Source organism: Acanthochromis polyacanthus, chromosome 1, assembly GCF_021347895.1.
Source record: "Acanthochromis polyacanthus isolate Apoly-LR-REF ecotype Palm Island chromosome 1, KAUST_Apoly_ChrSc, whole genome shotgun sequence".
NCBI classification, from domain to species: domain Eukaryota; kingdom Metazoa; phylum Chordata; class Actinopteri; family Pomacentridae; genus Acanthochromis; species Acanthochromis polyacanthus.
The window spans coordinates 17,706,255-17,726,446 of record NC_067113.1 but is presented as its reverse complement, the minus strand read 5'-3'; the positions used below and the strand labels follow the sequence as shown (position 1 = coordinate 17,726,446).

Sequence of the window (20,192 nt, the reverse complement as noted above, 5' to 3'; positions counted from 1 at the left end):
TCACTTGACGGCTGAGTTGGTGCAGGGAGCTGTGATTCGCTCTGAAGTTGCTTCGAGTTCGAAAGCTGTCTCCTGAAACGGCAAATTGACCCTCAAGCAAGAGATTATCGACGCAAGGAAGAAGAGTTAGTTACGAAATTGTGTTTTGTCAAAGAAAAGGGAAGAAAGAATGAGTGCAAACAGAAATTATTGTGGAAAATGAACAGTGCTCATGCTACAAATAGAGGATGGATGGTCTCCAAGGTGGCCAGTGGGCACTGAGCTCCACTGTTATTTGTGTGCATCAGGGTCTCTCTCCATTGCTCGGGTAAACACATTGCATAGGACCACAGCCAGTGCATAAGAGCTGAACAGAGCTCCTCTATGTCCTCACCATGTGTATCGCTAAACACCGAGCAACAGAAATTGGCCCTTTTGCTGGAGTGGGTTTTGTGTGTTTAGCATATCAAAGCTGTGAAAATAACCGTGTTTGCATTGCCTCTTGTCTTTCCAGGTGGTCTGTCATATCTGGGCCCTCAGACCGGATGGCACTGGCTGTGTGTGTTGATCACGATGGCATCTGGGTGTAAGGGAACACCCCTGGCTGGCACCGCAAGTGTGTTCGTTTCAATAGAAGTGATGGCAGCCACGGCTAAACAAACAGGTCACCAACCTCATTCAAATTAGGCTTCTTTTTACACAAATGTGATTTTTTTTTTTTAAACAGACGCATGCCATCAGTTACAGTGCTAAGCAATGATGTCCTTGTAATTATTCTTTGATAAATTATTAACTCAGTAATTCAGCAGATAAATTACAATTTTTATTATTTATCAAAATGATTTTTCTAATGTATTGATCCTTTTTAATGCTTAATAGTAAATAAATAGGATTTCAACTCACTTCAGTAGCGATTTAAATATTATTCTTGTGAAGTGTTTTGTTAATTTTGCTCTATATTGGCATCCGTTTGAATGAAATTAGTGTATTCCTGTGTTGAGACTCTCCATTTCTTATGACCTTGTACCTCGAATGTCTTTGTGAACCTTTGCTTGCATGCTACCATAAACATTCCCCCCCTTTGAATATATGCAATAATCCTATCTCCAGCCACATGAATACTGGGCCTCCATATTATTGTAATGCTAACCTCCAGACTGCATGCCTGATAGCCAATACTTTATCACAGCTTTGCCTTTTTTATGGGTCTGGTGTCTCTTTAAAATGATTGCCCCTGTTTTGATCTGATTAATTTTGTGTGAGCACAAACAATTACTTTTCATCTTTATCTGCTCAAGGAATCACCCTTTTTTATGGGTATCATTTATTACAGGTGGACAGCTACTTGTTTATTAGAATTTCAAGCAGCCTATCGTAGCCGAGATCTCCCGCGGTCTATATTTACATTTCAACTTCAGCTAAACAGGTATGACAAACACACATAGCAAAAGGGCCAGCCGTGGCCACACTTCATTTTCATATTGCCTCCTCGCGAGCCAGACGGACTGGACTTAATGCAAAAGTTCCTGACATGGTGGCAGAAGGTGCTGAGCAGGAGGGAGGGAAAAAGAGAGAGAGAGAGAGAAGCTGAACGAGGAAAGAGGCAAAAGAGAGAGAGAGAGAGAGATGCAGGGAGAGGGACGGGGAAGGAGGTGGGATGGTGAGAGCAGGTTGACTGAGTATGTATTTGAGCTTTCAGGTGAGTGTCCATCATTCAGGGAAAGAGGATGAGTTCATGGCCTCTGAAATCCATCCATGGCAAGGGGGTCTTCACAGTGAATATAAATATATGTGTGTGTGCCACGGCCAGGGCCACTCTTGACAAGCCAACAGCTGTTAATTATGAATTGGCCTGCAGAGAGGGAGACAGGCTAGTGAATATGCAGAGCTGAAGGAGCGCACAGAGCCCATGCAACACAAGTGTCAGACCCCCACTGCACCCGGAGTGGCAGGGGTTGACCTGGGTGTCAATCACTAGCACCGGCCAAGCAACAGGATAGGGATTGCTTGGAATGGACCCAAAAATACTGCAGTTTGACTCACATCGAAATTAACTTTTTTATTTGATGGCAGCACAAGAAAGTTAGGTGCAATATGTTTTTCCTGAGAAATATTAAGATGCTGAAAATAAAGGCACAAAATGCTGTTTAACTCCAAATACGTACAGTTTAATATCTGTCCATAGTCCAATAACCTACATCATGTTTTTCCTTTGTGTTTTAATTTTAGTTTTCCAAGTCTAGCTGATGCAATAACATACCAGTGACAATTACCTGCAGGCATGTTAGCAATAAAGCAACTCAAAATTGCTGTTTACAATAGGAGTCAATGCAAAATGGAATGAAAAAAACAGAAGAAAGCAGGTAAAATTGTGTAAATGATGCAACTGCACATGCCACAAACTGCCTCATATTAAAAGTTACAAACAACATGCACATTTAAAAAAAAAACAGTCATTCTAAAGTGTTGAGAGGCAAAGCTTTAAGCTAAATTAACATTTGTCACAATGATAATATCATTTGTCATTTACTCCATATTTACCTTTTTAATTTAGCCTGTGTTAAAAAAAAAATGCTAAAAAGCATGCTAAAGAGTACAAAACAGGGGTTTTGTTTTCAAGGTATTTGGACAAATTGGTCAAAGGGACCAGTTTTGATCTGATGTTGACACTAAATCTTTTCCCTCTCTCCCCTCACCCCAACCGGTCGAGGCAGATGGCTGCCCTCCCTAAACCTTGTTCTACTGCACATTTCTTCTTGTAAAAAGGGGTATTTTTCTTCACATTATCCCTCGTTACTGGTAAAAGGGAATAAATAGATTCATTGGTTTCCTTTAAAATGTTGCCAGTATGATGCAGGTTGATACTTTACCTCGTGTAGTGTCCTGAGATGGCTTGTGTTGCAAATTGGCGTTTTATGAATAAATGCATTGAAATGAATTGAGCTTAATGAAACATTAAGGGATCGCCACGCTGTTTATCCTGAGTGCATGAATGTCTGCACAAAATTTCATGGTAATCCATCAGATAATTCTCACGGTTTAAAGCAGCACAGCAGACTGACAATCTGAAATGGCTAAAAATGCATGCAAGTGAATATAGGCATAGTTAAACAGGAAAGGCCATGTGGTGCTATTTCTATGTGTTCCTTGATTTTAAGAGTAAAGGAGATGAGTAACAAAGCTGATACGATTTGATAATTGGGATGTAGTGGTGCTCAAATACTGACAGGACCATTCAAAGTTTTTAAAATGATCAGAAAAATCTTGAATTGTCGTTCGGTTTTGAGTGTAAAGAACTTATGTCAGAGCAAAACCTGAACAAATACAAAAAGGTCCAGTACCAAAACCCTGATAACCCCAGTTAAGTGAGGGATTTTAAAAGCCTATTCCTCCAAAAAAAAAAACTCATATTCCCCCTTGCAGTCACTTCTATGTGTACACACACTAGCTATTCACAGTAGGACCAGGGTTAACAGGGCCTGTGCCTTTAATGACAGGAATATCTCCAGGAATTTTAATTAATTTTCCACTCTTAGCAGCTGAATCTGCGTTAATTTCCCCCTCAAGGACTTTTATAAATTTCATCATTAATAAAATCAGACATTCAATTAGTCCCAAAATCCAGATTGCCAACTGTTTCATAACAGTCCTGGTCTGATTTTCCCTTTTTTATTAGGTTGGGTGAAAAAAAAGTTAAAACTAATTTCATTAATCTAATTGTCATAACTTCGAACCATCTCTTAATTAGTTCAAATTAATATGATTAATCACAATAATGACAAAAACTCATTCAATTACAGGTTTTCAATGGCAAGTGGATGTGTTGGGGGTGATAGGGGCATAAAGGATGAGGGCGGGAAGCAGAGTTGGCTGTGAGAGACGGGATTGGTCGTGATTATTCCGATGACTGACAGGTTATCAATCATGCTGCACTTTTAATAAAGGCTGCCAGAACTTCAGTGGAAGGCCTGGCTCAGTTGTCTTCTTTCTTGTTTTATTTCTTCAAAATCCTTTGGAACTCTCCTCATTCCTCGATGAAATATGATCCCTCTTTGAATGACTTGAGCTGCACATTTTAATGAAGAGAGTGGTGTGCATAAAAACAAAAATGGACTCATCCATATGTAAATAAAAAGATGGCAGTGCATATGCTCATCTCCACCACCCCATTATTGCAGAAAATTGCATACGTTTATGCACTGGAATGATATCACTTTATTTTCATTTGTCTGAGCGTTGGCTGCAGATGAGTGTGCCCCCTCTTGCGTTCCCTTCTCTCCACTTCTCTGCAGACATATGGATCTGAGAGATGCCTGCTGCTTTGCTTTCAATCAGGGCCGCCGATCTAACAAAGCAGGGGAGCAGAAGCATGTCACCATTTGTCACATGCCACTGGGGCACAAGCTGAGCAGCAGGTACACCCTCGGGTGTGTTAGGCCAGGAGGGAGCGCTGCAGCTGCCAGTCTCAAGCAGGTTCCCTCTTGTCCCATGCTGTCCCCCTGGGACCGGCCACCCAAATGTCCCCAGTCAGTTGTCTGGGACGATCTGACCTGTGATCCACCCATCTGGAGAGAGAGCTGCATTTTAAGGCCCGCTTAGCTTCCATCACCCTGAGGAAGGAGTCAGATGATCAGTAGGCCCATATGGGGACAGAGATCCCCCCCCTGGAGAGTCCAAACCTTGGACTCCTTAAGATGCCCCTTTGCTGTACTGCACCTCTCATGCCTGCTCAGTCTTTGTATTACTTCAGACATTCTGCTTTGATCACCTCACTCATGGGCTTTGGTGCTAAACAGGGGAATTCACCTGCCACCCCAGGTAAAGTCAACCAAAGCCTGCTGGAGCGTTAAGCAAAGTATAGCATAGATACATATGTTATGTCTGTGACAGTGCTTATCATGCGGCTCAAGGGCTCCCATCCTTTACCCAATGGTTATATCTCACATGGCATTGGATCCATGTCTGATGCATATCTTGGCTGACAACATAGTTGAAAGCCTGGAGCATGACAGACATGTAAAAGTACATATTGCATACAGTGAAGTGCGCCAGGCGTCGTATACAGCGGCTTTTAGGTTCCTGCACTGTGCTGTGGCATGTGTTTACCACTGGCATTGTTTATGGACCCCAGTGATTAGAGGCTATTGGAAGTGATGCAGAAGCACACAGTGAGCGGTGCCATACTTTGTGGATGCTGTGACCACATGGGGCAGCATATGGAGCCATTTCCACTTCTCTCTCCAGGACTTTTTAGACATGTCAGTTGGGCCTTAATCATGCATTTTTCTGCATGAGGGGAGAACTGGAGTATCTGCGCCGAGCTGGCTTTAGTGCCCACACAGTTTTCCACCAACACAGTCAATCGATAGCGCCCGGCATCGCTGTGTACACAACACACACGCAAACATGTACACTGTCAGACAGGCACAGTAAGTCAGATACAGTTTACCTCTTTTACCAAGCCTGTGCTTATTCTGTCTGTTATTCAGGCCAATATGCTTTAGACTATTTCCTTATTGTCATTGTGCTTTTTAATTAGAAGAGAGTGGGAAATGGTGGATGGAGGGGAGACCATACCTCAGTAGCTCAGCCTTCCAGAGACTCAGGGACAAAAAGGGCATTTTTCAAGGTCTAAACCCACCCTCCCCTCATATGCACAGCCATCTCTAAGTCCCCAGCCACCCTTGAGAGGGAAGCACAGCCTTCCATGTGCATAAAGTTGAAATAAACTGCAGTCTGTATTTTCATTGGGGAAAGTGAACCCAATTTACACGCTGCTCCATTGGAGATGAGCACTCTAGCGTACCCTAGCTGGTAATCTTGCCCAGATTCCCCCTTTGTGTCCTGCATTATTGTTGAAATAAATAACCTTTCACTGCAATCAGTGTGGGGATCTTCACTTAAATTATCGCCCCACAGATAGCTCACTCATGATCTGCTTCTATATCCATTAACTATCCAGGAAAGTGATTTATTGGTGAAGGGTAAGAAAAAGGGAATGAGGAAAAGCGGGAGAGTGAGTTTGGTTAGACAATAGTGCCCTCTACTGTGTGCAAAGCAGATCTCCTTGACAGAGGATGGACTGTGGAGACTGGCACTGATAACATCTTCAACAGCTGTGATGGGATGGAGTTTTGGAAATGGGTTTTTTTGTCTCCTCTAAACTAAAACTAGCTGCTTTCATCCTTTAGGCATGCAAATATTTAGTCAGAATGAGCAAAGTGAAGGCAGACATGACATTTAAGAGACCTAAGAGACCAGTTGAAGTAAAAAAAAAGTAATGCTGAAACATTGCAAAGGCCAATAAAAATATGTCTCTTTTACAACAACCACAGCGCTTAGGTGCAGCAAACTGTCATTCCAGGTGTAAGCGTGGGCCTGGACATTATGCCCTCTCTCAGCAGCAATTCCAGCCAGGGCTCCGGTACCTACAGCCCCCCTCCATTCCCTCCTCCGCAGTCCCTCCTTCCCCACACTCCTGTGATGTGTCGTTACACGCTCGGCTGGCTCCTCTTCCATGACAGACTGTTACTTCCTGGAGCGGAAACGCATTTGATTGTTAACATCTGGGCCATTACAATTGCAAACTAGGGCTCTGTACATCAATCAGGAAGTGATTTCAAAACAAAGAGACCGTCCTCCAATCAATCTATTGGGAAGCGGGGGCATTACATGCTCCTGTAATCCCGGCTAATTAGCGGGATAATGGGAATGAGATTTATGAATCTGCTGAGGAGAGTGGAGGTGCGAGGGCACACTCAAATTAGCAGGGATGCACGCCAGCTAGGGCTGCAATAAGGAAGATGTGCTGTTGGTTTTTATCAACTTCTTGCTGCCTGCCCACCTTTTGGTTGGTGCCACTGTGAGGGGAGCATTGCAGGGTAATGGACAGGCACCATGTTAGGCAGTGGTACAGTACATCAAATCTGTGCTTCAGCTGTTACACATCTGGCATTTCACAAACAAAGGAAGTAGTGTGTAAGCTATTAAGCAACAGCACTGAAATAACTGAAGTATATTAAATGTATTTTACATATATGAATGTTTACCTTTGTCTTGATTCATACAGACCAGTGAGTCTCTAGATTTTTCACATCTTTATAGTTAATTTTTTCCTTGATTGCACCTTTTCATGCCCACCTAACACATGTTTCTATCTTGATACTCTGCTAAAAAAAACAGAGTGTGACTTGGTGCAAACAAAAAGGTTTCAGTGCAGCATAACTGGTTGTTTACAGTTCAAGTTATTTGAATTAAAATAATTAAAATTTTTTGCATCTTCTTGGACGTTATGAGTTATATCTTGTCTCCGTAATATAAACTGTTTAAATAGTATGTAAAAATGTATCAAGAAAAAGTACACAAGAAAATACACAATTCGGATACATATCCACTGAACGTATCAGTTCCTTCCTTTTCCTCAATAGTCTGTATAAATAGTAATATAATAAACAATAGCTCATTTTTCTTTCATGGCACACCCTTCATGCTAATCTAATACATGGTGTGTCTTTCTAAGCTAAAAAGCAAGCACTTTGAGAACCACAGCTACAGAAATAAGTTGGTGTGAAGATAAAGGTTTTAATGCAGCATCTTTGGTTGCCTGCAGTCCAAGTTATTATAATTAAAAAATTTAAAAATGATTGCCTCTTCTTGGGCATTTTGACTTATGTCTTGTAATATCTGTCTTTCTATATTATAGACTATTTAAATACTATGTAAAAGTGTATCAAGAAAAAGTAAAATACCCAATTCTGATACGCCCTTTGGCTGGAATATAGCAAAATCTGACCAACAAATATGTTTCTTCCTCTTCGTCAACAGTCTACATGAATAGTAATATAATAAACAATAGTTCATTTTTCTTTCATCGCACTCCCTCATGCAACTCTAACACATTGTGTGTCCTTCTAAACTACAAAGCATTCACGGTGAGAACCACAGCTACAGAAGCAAGTCAGAGTTGGTATGAAGATAAAGGTTTCAGTGCCTGCAGTCTAAGATATTTGAAATAGAACACTTAAGAATTGTTGCCTTCTTTGGGAAATTTTAGTTGTATACTTCATCTGTCTCTCTTTATCAAAGAGTATTCAAAAAACTTTATCAAGAAAAACTAAAATATCCAAGTCTGATCCACATTTTGCCTTGCTATAACTAAATATGTCAACAATCTGCAGTTCTCCATTTATCCTTTTCCCACAACAGTCTGCATGAGTGAATGGGACCGACTGTATGTACAACACTTGCTGTGTGGCAGTGTGTGTGAGGCGGCGTGTCCCTGGAGGTGTCTGTCTCGGTGGCACCCTGAAGCCTCTTCCTCCCCAGCGGCCCCGGGCCTGACCTTGCCCGCTGGCGGGGGGGACATCTCCCATTAAAGCAGTGCATTGTGATAAGGCCATTTCTTTTCCTTCAGCATCCCTTTAATGTCATCCCTGAAATATGAAGTCATTAAGCGATATTAAAACAGTGCTGACAAACTAATTAACAGAAGACATTATACGGGATGGGCTCGATTAATCCGCTTTAATTGCTCTTTTAAATGGGGGCTCCAATTAAAATTAATAAAGATTTACTGGTGATCACACCAAACTACACCAAGAAGTGGTTGTCTGAAGGGCAGCCTAAAGTCAGCGGCCTCCGTTCTCAAGTTACACTCCCTTTTGCTCCCAGCGCCCTCCCAGTGTGAGCCTGCTGAAAAACCCATATCTATGAGCAGGAGATTAACCAGAGGGACTGTCCCAGTGCCCCCAGTCCCACAGCTCCTATTGTCTGTAGCTTGGGGGTGTTTGATCCTGCCTTTGTCTTTCCAGGACCCAGCTAAAGAGACACCAGCTCATTTATTTTATTAATTTTACAACACACACACTCCCCAAACACCCACATTTATAAACCACGATGGAGAAATTGGTTGGTTGATGATAAGATATTTTATAAAATGTTTCAGTGTCCACTTTTTTTTTTTTTGTTGTTGTTGTCTTAATTCTCTCTGCAGTCTCTCAGTTTCTACACAGGGACAAGTGCACCCCTGTGTGGAGATCGGCGTACACGACAGGCACCTGAGTCTATAATTGTTTGAAACACTGGTTTACAGAGCAAAATCATTTTACTATGATTGATTATCATGTCATAAATAAAATATTTGCATGCGTTATGCACCAAAAAATATCATATCTATGATGACAGAGTGGAATGAGTTGATTTTAAGGTGAGCTGTTTGTGTTGCAGCAGAGATTCACTAGATGATGCTGTTACTCTTCTCTGAACGGGTTCGTGTATCTCCAAGAATTAGGCAAATTTCTCTGATTTTCTTTACTCTGTCTCTTTCAGTGCAGCACTCCAAGAAAACCAGCAAACAACATTAGTATTTTGTAATAAAGTGAATTTCAAAGAGGTTAAGCGTATAGAGCATCTGCTCCAGCAGTGTTTTGTTTTAATTTGATCACATCCTGCTGCCCGCTTACTTTTCATTTCATCTTCATTACAAAGCATGCTCTGTTTTATCGGAGACTCTCTAATACAGCACATAATTTCATATCGTGCCGTTTAAGTTGAAGCCTTGTCAGCCAGAGGCAGTTGAACAGCTGAAGGTATTTTCTTTGTTTTCTTTCATTATATCAGAGGTTACCAAGTCTTGTTCAGAAAATGTCACACAACAAATTAATTTGAGCAAAGCACTTTGGTTCAATCAGAGGCATTTTAATTGAGTTGAGAATGTAAATCAATTTGCTGAAGAAGACTGATCTAATTGAAAAGGAATGTCTATTAAAAGATTAGTGAGGTTTATTTGTCTCCAGTCTTTGTCATCAACCAATTCAACTAATGTTTTAATTTCCTTAATGTTATCATTTCTGATGTAATTGGTGCTTGGGTGCCTAACAGGTTTTCCAATTAAATGTTTGGTTTTGGGCGCTGACATTGTAATCTCTGGCAGCGACAAGAAACAGCGTAAAAGTGCTCGACGCCATTGTGTAGCACGCTTTATTTATTTCAAATGCAGTTTGTGGCCTCTGTAAAAGTTTGAAGAGATGAAATCATAGTATAGACAATGTGTTGCTATGTTCTTTCCAAGTGACACAAACAGGTGGCAGTGATTGTAATTCCTCACATTTAATTCACTGCACTGATTGTCTGCTTTATATTCACCCGAAGGCATCAAGAGTCATTTTCATGACGTCACCAAACTCCATGTGATCAGCTTGCTCTGAGTGGGTGCCTGGAAGAAAGAGTTAATGCGCTCGTGGAATTTTGCTTTGGTGGCACAACTGCGATATGAGGTCACCTCGGGCATTAGTCATTAGGAGGGAATGCATTGTGGCCGTTTTTAAGACATGGCAGTTGTCCGCATCCGCACCGGCCACACAATGAATGCAGGCCTTAGAAAGTTGACTTGAATTGGCTCCGGTGAACAATGTGAACAGCATAGTTGGTGGGGGGGCATTTAACAGCTGGCTGCTGGACGTGAATTAGAGGCACCTGAGGGGCTCCACACAGGGACACAGTGTTTGCACGGGAGATTTTAACATTTAGAGTGAAAAATAAAGCATTAGCCTGGTGGGTTTTCTTTCTTGTAGATATTAAAAAGTGCTCATCTAGTGATAAAAACAAAAAAATAACAAAAAAAAAAGCCCAGCACACTCATTTTATATTATAATTTAGTGCATCTTTAATTTCCATATTCATCCAGTACAATGTTTGCGACAGAAGTGTCTGAAAATGATTGTTCTTTACATGACAAAGAGCCGTACCTTTACACATGATAATAAAAACCATCAGCGTTATTTTCACATGCATTCTGCCAAGCTCATAGTTTACAACATAATTATAGTACATTATGCAACACACAGCAGCAGCAGCAGCGCATGTACATTTACACAACACACACAGCTATGAAAGGAGACAGAATTCCAAACAAACTAATACTGACAGAGACTGGCAAAAAACCCCAACTCAGGCTACATTATGTAAACATTTTTACACACCTACAAACTCAGTAAATCTAAATGCGTTGAGGCAGATTATATAAGGAAACACTAAACAATAAATCCACAAGAGCATTACTATTTATCATTATTTGCTTTTTCTTTTTTGATGAAAGCAGACATAATATTTCAGACTAAATTCTAACTTGTAAAAGGGTGTGTTTGGGGGAGTTGGTGCTCTTTTTTATACAAATTTAATCTACATGTCACCTCACTAAAATGCACTACAAGAAATGATGAAATCATTATGTCAAGAGTCTAATTTCCAAAAAATCACGTATTCCCTCATCTGTACATTTCTCTGCTTCAGCCTATAAGTAGGAAGATGTCTTGAACTCTTCCGGGACGTCGCTGTCCAGTTTGCAGATCACCTTGTATATGGCCTTTTTCCAAGAGGGGTCTGAATCTTTGGCTGCAGAAATGGCGTTGTAAAACTCGTGCAAGGTGATTTCGGCCACCTCCAGGAACCTGTCAGGAACCTGGAAAAAAGAAAAAGCAAAATATATTACAGTTGAAACCTTATTCATCGTTTAACGCTGTGCTACAAATGTGCTGCATGATCTGTCTTCAGCTTTCTCAAAGTCAAAAATATATGAAATGAAGACCTGTAGCGCAGTTCTTCAAACACTGAAACTGATGAAAGGGAGTTCGTCTCTTTGTTCTCTGCACACATACAACAAATGCAATGCTGCAGTCATTAACTTTCAATTAGGGGCCTCTTTGATTAGGTAGTCTTGTTGTCTTGAACCTGTACTAACTAACTGAGCTTTCTTTCCAGGGATTCTGCCCAGGTCTCTACAACGCAGCATGAATCCCAGCAGGAATATGGCAATAGGCTAAATATTTAAATGACTGTGTGCAGGTGTAAGACTTCAGACGGATAAGTTTAGTTGTATAGATAAGTAAGAGTCCGGTGGGGTTAAAGTTGGTGTGTAGATGCAAGGGATGCTGGGAGAAAACCATCTGCTGCACTTGTTTCCCATCCACTGGCCGGTTAGCGCAACACTTGTTGGCATAAGTTATTTTTCTTTCCCCTCATCTACTGACACAAAAGCATCCCTGGGAAAGGAATGTCTTGGTCCCAAGGTAAAGAAAACGGTCTCATCCCTTTCCCACCGAACGGCCTTCTCCCTCGGAATCCACAGCGTCTTTCTCAGCATTCCGCATCAGTAGCAATCTCTGTCTCGCTCAGGCGTACTGGTCCTCTAATCCTGAGTTGTTTTAGTGGGATTTTGCGGCTTCCTCTTCCCACAGTTTGATAAAGCATCACTCTGGAGTTTAGATAATGGCTGTAAAGGCTGGCCAGCCACAGGTGCAGTGTGACACACAGGTCAGCACACAGACATACATGAGCACAGCGAGGCCTGGCATACTTCTGCAGGTTAGTAACTACGGGGATGAATGTGTCAACTCTGATGCTATAAACGAACAATTCTGGGATTTATTCACTTTCTGGTGGAGAGTTAGATGAGATGATTGACATTAGTCTCATATCTATCTGGTAAATAAATGAGGCTACAACCAACAACTGTTTGCTTAGCTCAGCCTGAAGACTGGAAACAGGCAGAAACTGCCGAAAGTGACAAAATCTGCCAACTTGTAACACTAAAATTACATATTAGGTTAGTTTCATATATGCTTTTTAAAATCCATTACAAAAACAAAAGGCAATTTGATGTGAGCTTATGTGTTTCTCAGGCATGTAGAGTATCTCAGTAGCTCCTGCAAGCAATTCACAGAGTCACTACTCCGACACATAACCGCTCCAGTGAAATTACAAATTGAACGGTGTGTTAATTGAGGAGCTTTAGACATGGTTCCAGTCTTCGTGCTAAACTAACCAGCTGGTGGTTGTAGTTTCATATTGACTGGACACAAACGAGGGAGGTATTGATCTTTTCATCTAACCCTCTACCAGAAAACAAAAGAAACTGAGGAAGCTCAATAACATTTAGAGTCGGACTAAGTTTGTCCTCAAATGATATCTATGTCAAAAAAGAGAAAAAAAAGATTCATGATGAATTTTCCCATGGAGCAGAAATAATGAATGCCAATAAAAATATGATGTTCTCATTTTAATAAATCCTTGCTTATCTGTGGCACACTGTCTGAAAAAACTCTGCTACATTGGTCAAACAATACAAAGTGCAATATAAAAGAGTGATGGCTAAACACTTACGTGAAAGTCATTGGCTTTATTGTAGTGCATGTTCAGGGCCCGGAAGAGCTCCGAGTCCCTGCTAACTGTAATGTCTTTGACATCGCTGACGCCGTCAACGATGGCCTGGCGGGCAAACTTCTCCATCTGGATGTAGTAGAACTCCCTAAAGTTACTGAACCACTTGATCAGCTGAGAGGTGATGCAGCGATTGAACTGGAAATGGAGAGAAAACAGCACTTGACTTTTATACTGTTTAGAGCATGTTTACAGCAAAAGATTAAAGGAACAACCCTGTAACTGAAGCAATTGCACTGACAAGAATCTGAGTCTCCTTAAATAAGACAATGAATCGCTCCCAGCTCCAGAAGACTGTTCAGCCGCTGACTTTTATCCTTTCAGAGTGAGCATCATAAAAACTGAGACCATTCACGAAATGGAATTTATTAATTTCAGAATTCAATTACAGACTTCGATGAGAAAAATATGAATCCCCGTGCTTTCCGATTAAGAATGTAATGGCTGTGTCTTGTTTTGGCATTAGCAACCCCTTCCATTACAGACTGAAAGCCTGAATTTAGTACCTGCAGGGCAAAATGCCACCTAATGGTCTGTCACTCTATGCAACATTAATTGCTCTGAGCCTTTCCCACCAATGTCCGTGATGAAAAAACATCTGTCAGGCCTCTGTGTTTCTAAACTCAGTCTTGACATTAGTCTTGTTATTCTATCTCGTCATCCAGAAAGACAGAAAAAAATGCCTAAGGGCTGGGCAGGCATCAAAGACGCTTCTTCTCTCTGGTGTGGTGGGTGAGAAAGCGGCAGCATAAGGACAGAAGGAAGCTTCCCTCTCATTGACTCGGGCTGATAGGATGGAATCAGACACTGGGATTAGGTGCTCTTTTGTTCAGTGCCACTTCCCACCACAGGATTGTAAGCAAGGAGGAGACGTTCGCAGGGCTGCAGCAACAGCATCCTCCCCCCTGACCCCCGGGGTCAGACCAGATTGAGAGGCAGGGGCCCGAACCGGCTCAGAGATCCAGGAGACAAGATAGGAGAGGAGACGGAAGAAAAAGTCGAGCGGAGTTTGGAGAAAATTCGAGGGGAGACAAGAGGGGAAATAGAGAAGTATGACACCAGCAGGAAGGTTAAAAGAAGTGAAGAACAGGCTGAATGAGCAGAACACAGAGAAGGAGAGGACAAAAAAAGGGGAGCTAGAAAAGAAAAGGATGACACGAGACCAAGGCCAAAACACACAGGATGTTGTGTTTAGGACCAGCTCACCACCGCACAAGTCTCTAATACCAACTCTGTGTTGACACTCAATAGCAATGCCTTGTCTACAGAGTCCTTTGTCAGTCCATTTGCTGACTGGAGTGGCTTTTTTTAAAGAGAGAATGCCCCTGTATCTCCCTCTGCCCCCAGGACATACTAGCAGCTCAGTGGCTTTGTTATTTAAACCCTCTGCCTTTTTGTTTCTCTCCTCCGACACACTGCTGACTTTTTTCTGTCCCAAACACACACTGACAAGTAGATACCAGGGAGCTAAATGCAGGAAAAACAATTGCGTGGGCTGTTCAGATAAAGCATAAAAAGTGATTTTTTAAAAAAACCCAATATGTAACAAAAATTACCTTGACATCAGGGAAGAAGGTTTTGAGCACATTGGAGCTGGGGTAGCGGGTGTAGAAGAACATGAGCTTCGCCTTCTTCAGATGGCTCGGGGTGAGACCCTCCTGGATGTTCACATTACACGTTAAGGAAAGCTGACAATTAAATAAAACACACGGCATACAGTTGTGTGCAAAGTGATAGCAGAGCGGGGTATTGTGTTGCCTCCATCTTCAGCTAAATTGAATTTCACTAAAGAAGAGCTCGGCATTAACTAGGGAGTCAATAATGACCCTAACATGTGCTTATTGGCAAAACAGAATTACGAATTAGATTAGAGATTTTTAATTAGAGAGCAAAGCACTTCATGCCTGGCAGTTAAGACAGCTTGTTGTGAAATGTTTGGAAAAAAGACGCCGATTTTCAGATATAATTGAGTTGATTTAAAGACGACATATGGTGCCGTACAGTTTATCTTCAGGGAAAACTCAGCAAATATGTTACGGAAAACGTATATCTGAAATACTTCCTCAGGTTGTTAGTTAAATTTAAAACAATTTAAATAACGTGAAGAAGAAATCCCTTTACCATTTGTTTGACATATCATATATTACAACTAAAGACAATGCTTCCTTTATTGCAAGTATTAATAAATGCAATTCTTTCTCAAGTTTCCCCCCTTTGGCTATGAAGGTGCTCAGGACCATTTCCTCTGTAGTCCACCGCTTTGCCTTAGGTCATAATATTTCCTTATCAGGTCACCACACCACACATTTATTAGGGAACCCTACCTTTGAAATAAGGAAGTTTGGATGAAAGATTTATGTGGTATTGTTCAAAGAGAAGCAGCGCTCTTTGCACTGTAAAGATAAAGTGAATCCTGAGAGGAACCACAGAATATTCCTCTGTAATGCTTTGCCATAAGACGATGGACAAAACTCAACACATCTGGGATCCTTTTTAGGACTATTTATTGTACAGCTAGAAATATCAAAGAAATTATTTGCCACTTAAGCTAGGCAAACAATGATAGAATATAGATATTATTGAAACTATAATAATTGAGGAAGTGAATACAAAAAGAATAATGTTTCAAAAAAAATTTTTTTCTCTTGAAAAAAAAACACCTTGATTTTCTTTGAGTTCCTCTGAAGACAGAAATACTGTTATTTGCGGTCTATTTCAGTAATGTACATTCTGACAAAGGCATCCAACAACAAATGCTCAAGACAAGAGCTCAAGTGTTATGGTTGGAAGGCACTTGTGGTTTCCACCAGCACTCAGATGTGACCTTTTAGATGCACCCCTATCACTCTGATGATGGAGAAATAGATCCTGCACCTTTTCAAGTCTGAAAAAACGACTCTTCCTGAAACAGAAACCGATGCTTTCTCTGCCTTTGAAAAATTGGCTTTTGTTCCTGGCAATTCTTATCAAAGCCTTGTATTCCTTTTTATTTGTCTTTTTCTAGACTTAAAGTCATTACTCTGCTCAGATTAAAGAAGATGCTATAATTTTCTATGGGGTTAGTGAGATCAAAGAAAAAATTCTCCTTGAAGTTTGTTACTGGAACTGCCCATGCTGCAGTGGAGCTCATCTAGCCACTGTTCAAATGCAAGAGCTGAAATATAGGGAGTTTGTATGAAATAAAAGGTAAATAGTGTATGTTTAAGAAGCTATCAAACATACTGTCTGCTCTGCTGTGAGAATAGTACACGATATTACCACGTGACATATAGGTATTCTCTGCAAAATCATGTCAATTTGTGCAGACAAAACAGATAGAAATTCTAGAATAAATGAATCAATATCGAATTATAATATTGCCATTTAATAATTATTTTTCACATTTTCATACTTTCAATCTATCTATGTCAAAAATAAAAAACCGGGCTATTATCTGCATTTCTCATTGTGATTATGAGGATAAATAAAGAAGAGATTTTAATTCTGCATCAAGAAAAGGTAAAAAACAAAAGCTGCTCTGGCTCAGCTGTTATTTTCACGTGAAAGGATATATTGAGAGACATGTAGGGGTTTCGTTCAGCCATGCTCGGCAGTTCACCACACTCGATCTTGACGTGAGGGAGGCACAGATTGTCGACTGTCACTGCCCCCAGGGAGGAGGGACGAGGGTGGTGGCCGAGGTGGCTGGACGTCACCTTGGACCTCATGGCGATGGTGTCCCAGGGCAAGTCCACCGAGTCTGGGGAGGTCCTGTCCATCGATGGGGGCATACAGGGGAGGCCCCCGAAGTTGGAATGGGGCCCGTACTTGAGAAGGTGCTCAAGGATGTGGCTGTCGTGCAGGGGGGTGCTGTAATTGAACTGAAAGGGCGTCTGGTGCACCGGGTAGGGCCTCTTCACCGTCGGGGTGACTGAGCTCAGAGGGGCCACTGTGGGCTTGCGAACCACCAGCGACAGTGCCTCTGTCTGGTCCTGAAGGCTCTGAGCCTCAGAGCTTTCATAGTACTCCAACGAGCGGGATTTCACGGCAGCCTCCTCGACCTGAGGCTGGTCCAGGGCGGAGCTGGCCTGCTGGCTCTTCCTGTCTGCAGCCATGCTGATCTCTGGTGATGAGCACATGCGCTGCTGAGGGGACAGGTCCAGTCCTGTGGAAGACGCCTTCTTGAACACCCTGTCCACACAATCATTAACCGCCCTGGAGAGCTCCTGCTTCAGGGACTCCTGCAGGTTCTGACTTTCTCTTTGGTGCACCAGATAACCAACTACTTTCATTCGGTCCTTGCACTCTGCAGTCATCCTGTTGTTCTTCCTCTCAAAATCATCTTCGCTGCTTAGGTACCGTGACTCCTGCTCAAGGATGTCATGCTCATCGCCAGCTTCTGTGCCATCTCTGTTGTCATATTCAGGATCCTCCTGGTTGTAAACTTGAAGGAACTTTTCCTGGAGCTGACGCAGGAGCCTTTGCATGCTGTGAAGCTGCTCTTTCAGCTTGTAACACTCCTCGTCCTTGCTGTTGCAGTTATCACTACTGCTGCTGCCGGGTTTTCTGTTCACCTGTCCTGCATCGCTGTGCTCCTGATGCTGAGGCAACCTCTGCTTACGTTTATTCTCCCTGTACACCTCTCTGGCCTCTCTGGTGTCTCTGGCGTCAGAGTCGGACCTCTCACTGTCTCCATGCTGCCTGCTGTTGGGAGAACCAGCCATGACCCTGATAATGTTCTCTACTCTGGCCCTCTTGGCCTGCAGGTGATCGGTGATGGGATGTTCTCCTTCGGGGCTATTTCCTGTGGAAACATGGCCGCTGGGGGATGCAGCGTCCACTGTACTGTCCTTTGAGGAGACACTGCTCTGGTCCTCCTGGCTGGAGTCAGCAGCAGTGGAGTTGGAGAGGTAGAAATGGCTTTCATCTAGTGCCCTCTTGTTGTGGATTGTCTTGCGGAGGAGTTGAGAAATTATCGATCCGTTTGAGTATGAGGCCAGAGGCTCGTCGTACATGTTTCGGCGGAAGCAAGGCAGCATGACATCAGGCTTGTTGTCTTCCAGGCAGCCTTCGCCCGAGCTGTGCATGTTCTGATCAGGAAGACTGAGGTTCATGCTCACTTCAGGGTTTCACACGACGCACGCTGAGCAATGAGAGCTGTGTGATACAAAGAATCTGAAAAAACACAGAACAGTTCAGATGATAAATAACAAAAAAGCAATCATTTAAAAGAATATAAACATGTGTGGCTGTTAATTCTTGCTATATGTGCCATTTTTATATTCTTTTTGATCTGTTACATGTTAAACAAATATCTGACATATTTAAATACTTCTGTGAAAATAAGCAAACCTTTTCTTACGGTTATGACAGAACCATGCAATGTCTCTTTATTCTTATATTAATGCCTAAAATGAGCAAACAGACCTAATAGATACAATACATAATGCTGTCATTTTGTCAATAAAACTGCAATTACTACTTTAACAAGCAAATATTACTGTTACTCTGACAGAAAACCAAAGAGTTTGACACTATTTTCAAGATTCTCATTTCAGTTCAAAAAAATAATAAATCAATAAATACTGATCTTAAATAAGGGAGTGTATTCTTTTGTATCCTTTCATCTCTGGGTTGTTATAATGGTTGACGCAAAGGATAAAAAGAATTGTGATATAACCATGAAAGGTAAATTTCATCTGATGAGAGCCTTCGACCACGCAAAAAAGAAACGGCTCTGTGTATACATTATTTACAAGAGAAACTATCATGAAAAGCTCTTTGTATGGTTTTCATCTTAAGGAATAATCAAGATGATCATCACTGGTTAAAATAAAATAAAACAAAGCTTTGTTGCCTGATTCTGTGGTCAGTGGATTCATTCTCTTTGAGTTTATATTTAAAGTTGCATTTCTGATACAATGCAAATGAATGAAATTAATTAAAAAATACATCTGCGCACACAAGTGGAATTGATAGACTTAAAAAGATCAGATTTTACAGTGAATTCTGTAACAGTAATTGATACAAGTTCATTTCCACTGAAGTGGCTGTTTCCTAGTTTTAATAAAGACAAACATTTTATCAGACAAACAAATATAGAAAAATGTGACACTACTTAAATTCAAAAATACTCTCACAGTAGAAATATCATTGCTTCTTTAGTCTGTACAGTTTGTATATTTTGTCCTTCATCCGGCTGAAAACCAGTGTTCAGTAAATAAAAACTGCTTTAGGTGCTCTACAGCCTAAGCAAGAAAATAACGTACTTTTATTTTGAAGTAGTTAAACTTATATATTAACCTCAACCAAATTATTGTCATTAAGCTGTCTATTTATCCTAAAGTAATTGTACATATAAGCATTTTGATTCTCTAAACAATGAATCAAAACTTACTAACTCCCCAAACATGTGGTTAAAGCTGTAGGCTGTACTGTAAAAAAAGAAAAGAAAAAAGAAGCATTTAACACCCAACAAATGCAAATCTACTTCTTGGAAAAACCACCATTAGTGAAGTGATGAGTTCTGAAACACTCCCACGGCCGTGCAGCTGAACCACAGACACACAGTGAACTTACCTGTTGCGCCGGGACGTGCTGCCGAGCTGCTGGCCTGCGCGCACTGACGGTTGGGCGGTGAGGAGCGCAGAGGGAGAGTCGCTGCATGAAGCCGAGCTGGGGCGTGGCCATGTGAAAGCACCGGGGTGCTCATCAGACATGTAGTGTGAAAAAGAAGCAGTGACAGCCCACTCACGATGGTTAGAGGGTTTCAAACAGGATGGACTGCAACTTACTGACACACTACAAACAGCTGGGGTAGGTAGGAAGTTCACATGTACAGGTTTGTCATATATAGCCCAGTCTTCATCTATTACTGGAAAACAAGAGTTTGATGCCATTAATGATGTAGGCCTACATTTAAAATATATATATGTAAGTCTAATTGTTCAAATAAAGACATCACTTTATTTGTGAGTACACTCCAAGATAGTTAATATACAACACACACATCCTGCATA

At 41.5% G+C, this 20,192-nt stretch overlaps 1 protein-coding gene across 1 annotated transcript; it reads right to left on the bottom strand.

The window, feature by feature from the left end:
* Positions 1–10,640: 10,640 nt before the first annotated feature.
* Positions 10,641–18,339, bottom strand: prox2 (prospero homeobox 2). The gene is made up of 4 exons (XM_022208520.2): positions 16,746–18,339; positions 14,751–14,858; positions 13,138–13,332; positions 10,641–11,437 (listed from the first exon to the last, which is right to left on the bottom strand). The coding sequence occupies exons 1-4, from the start codon at positions 18,285–18,287 to the stop codon at positions 11,270–11,272; spliced, it is 2,013 nt and encodes a 670-aa protein (XP_022064212.1). The 5' UTR covers positions 18,288–18,339; the 3' UTR covers positions 10,641–11,269.
* Positions 18,340–20,192: the final 1,853 nt, after the last annotated feature.

What these genes read in the sequence shown, in the direction of transcription:
- prox2 (XM_022208520.2), bottom strand. Translation starts at nt 18,287, where the DNA reads ATGAACCTCAGTCTTCCTGATCAGAACATGCACAGCTCGGGCGAAGGC. An exon ending in CCTTCTTCCCTGATGTCAAG is followed by an intron (nt 13,333 to 14,750) that starts GTAATTTTTGTT and finishes CTCCATTTCCAG; the next exon opens with TTCAATCGCTGCATCACCTC. An exon ending in ATAAAGCCAATGACTTTCAC is followed by an intron (nt 11,438 to 13,137) that starts GTAAGTGTTTAG and finishes TCTTTTTTCCAG; the next exon opens with GTTCCTGACAGGTTCCTGGA.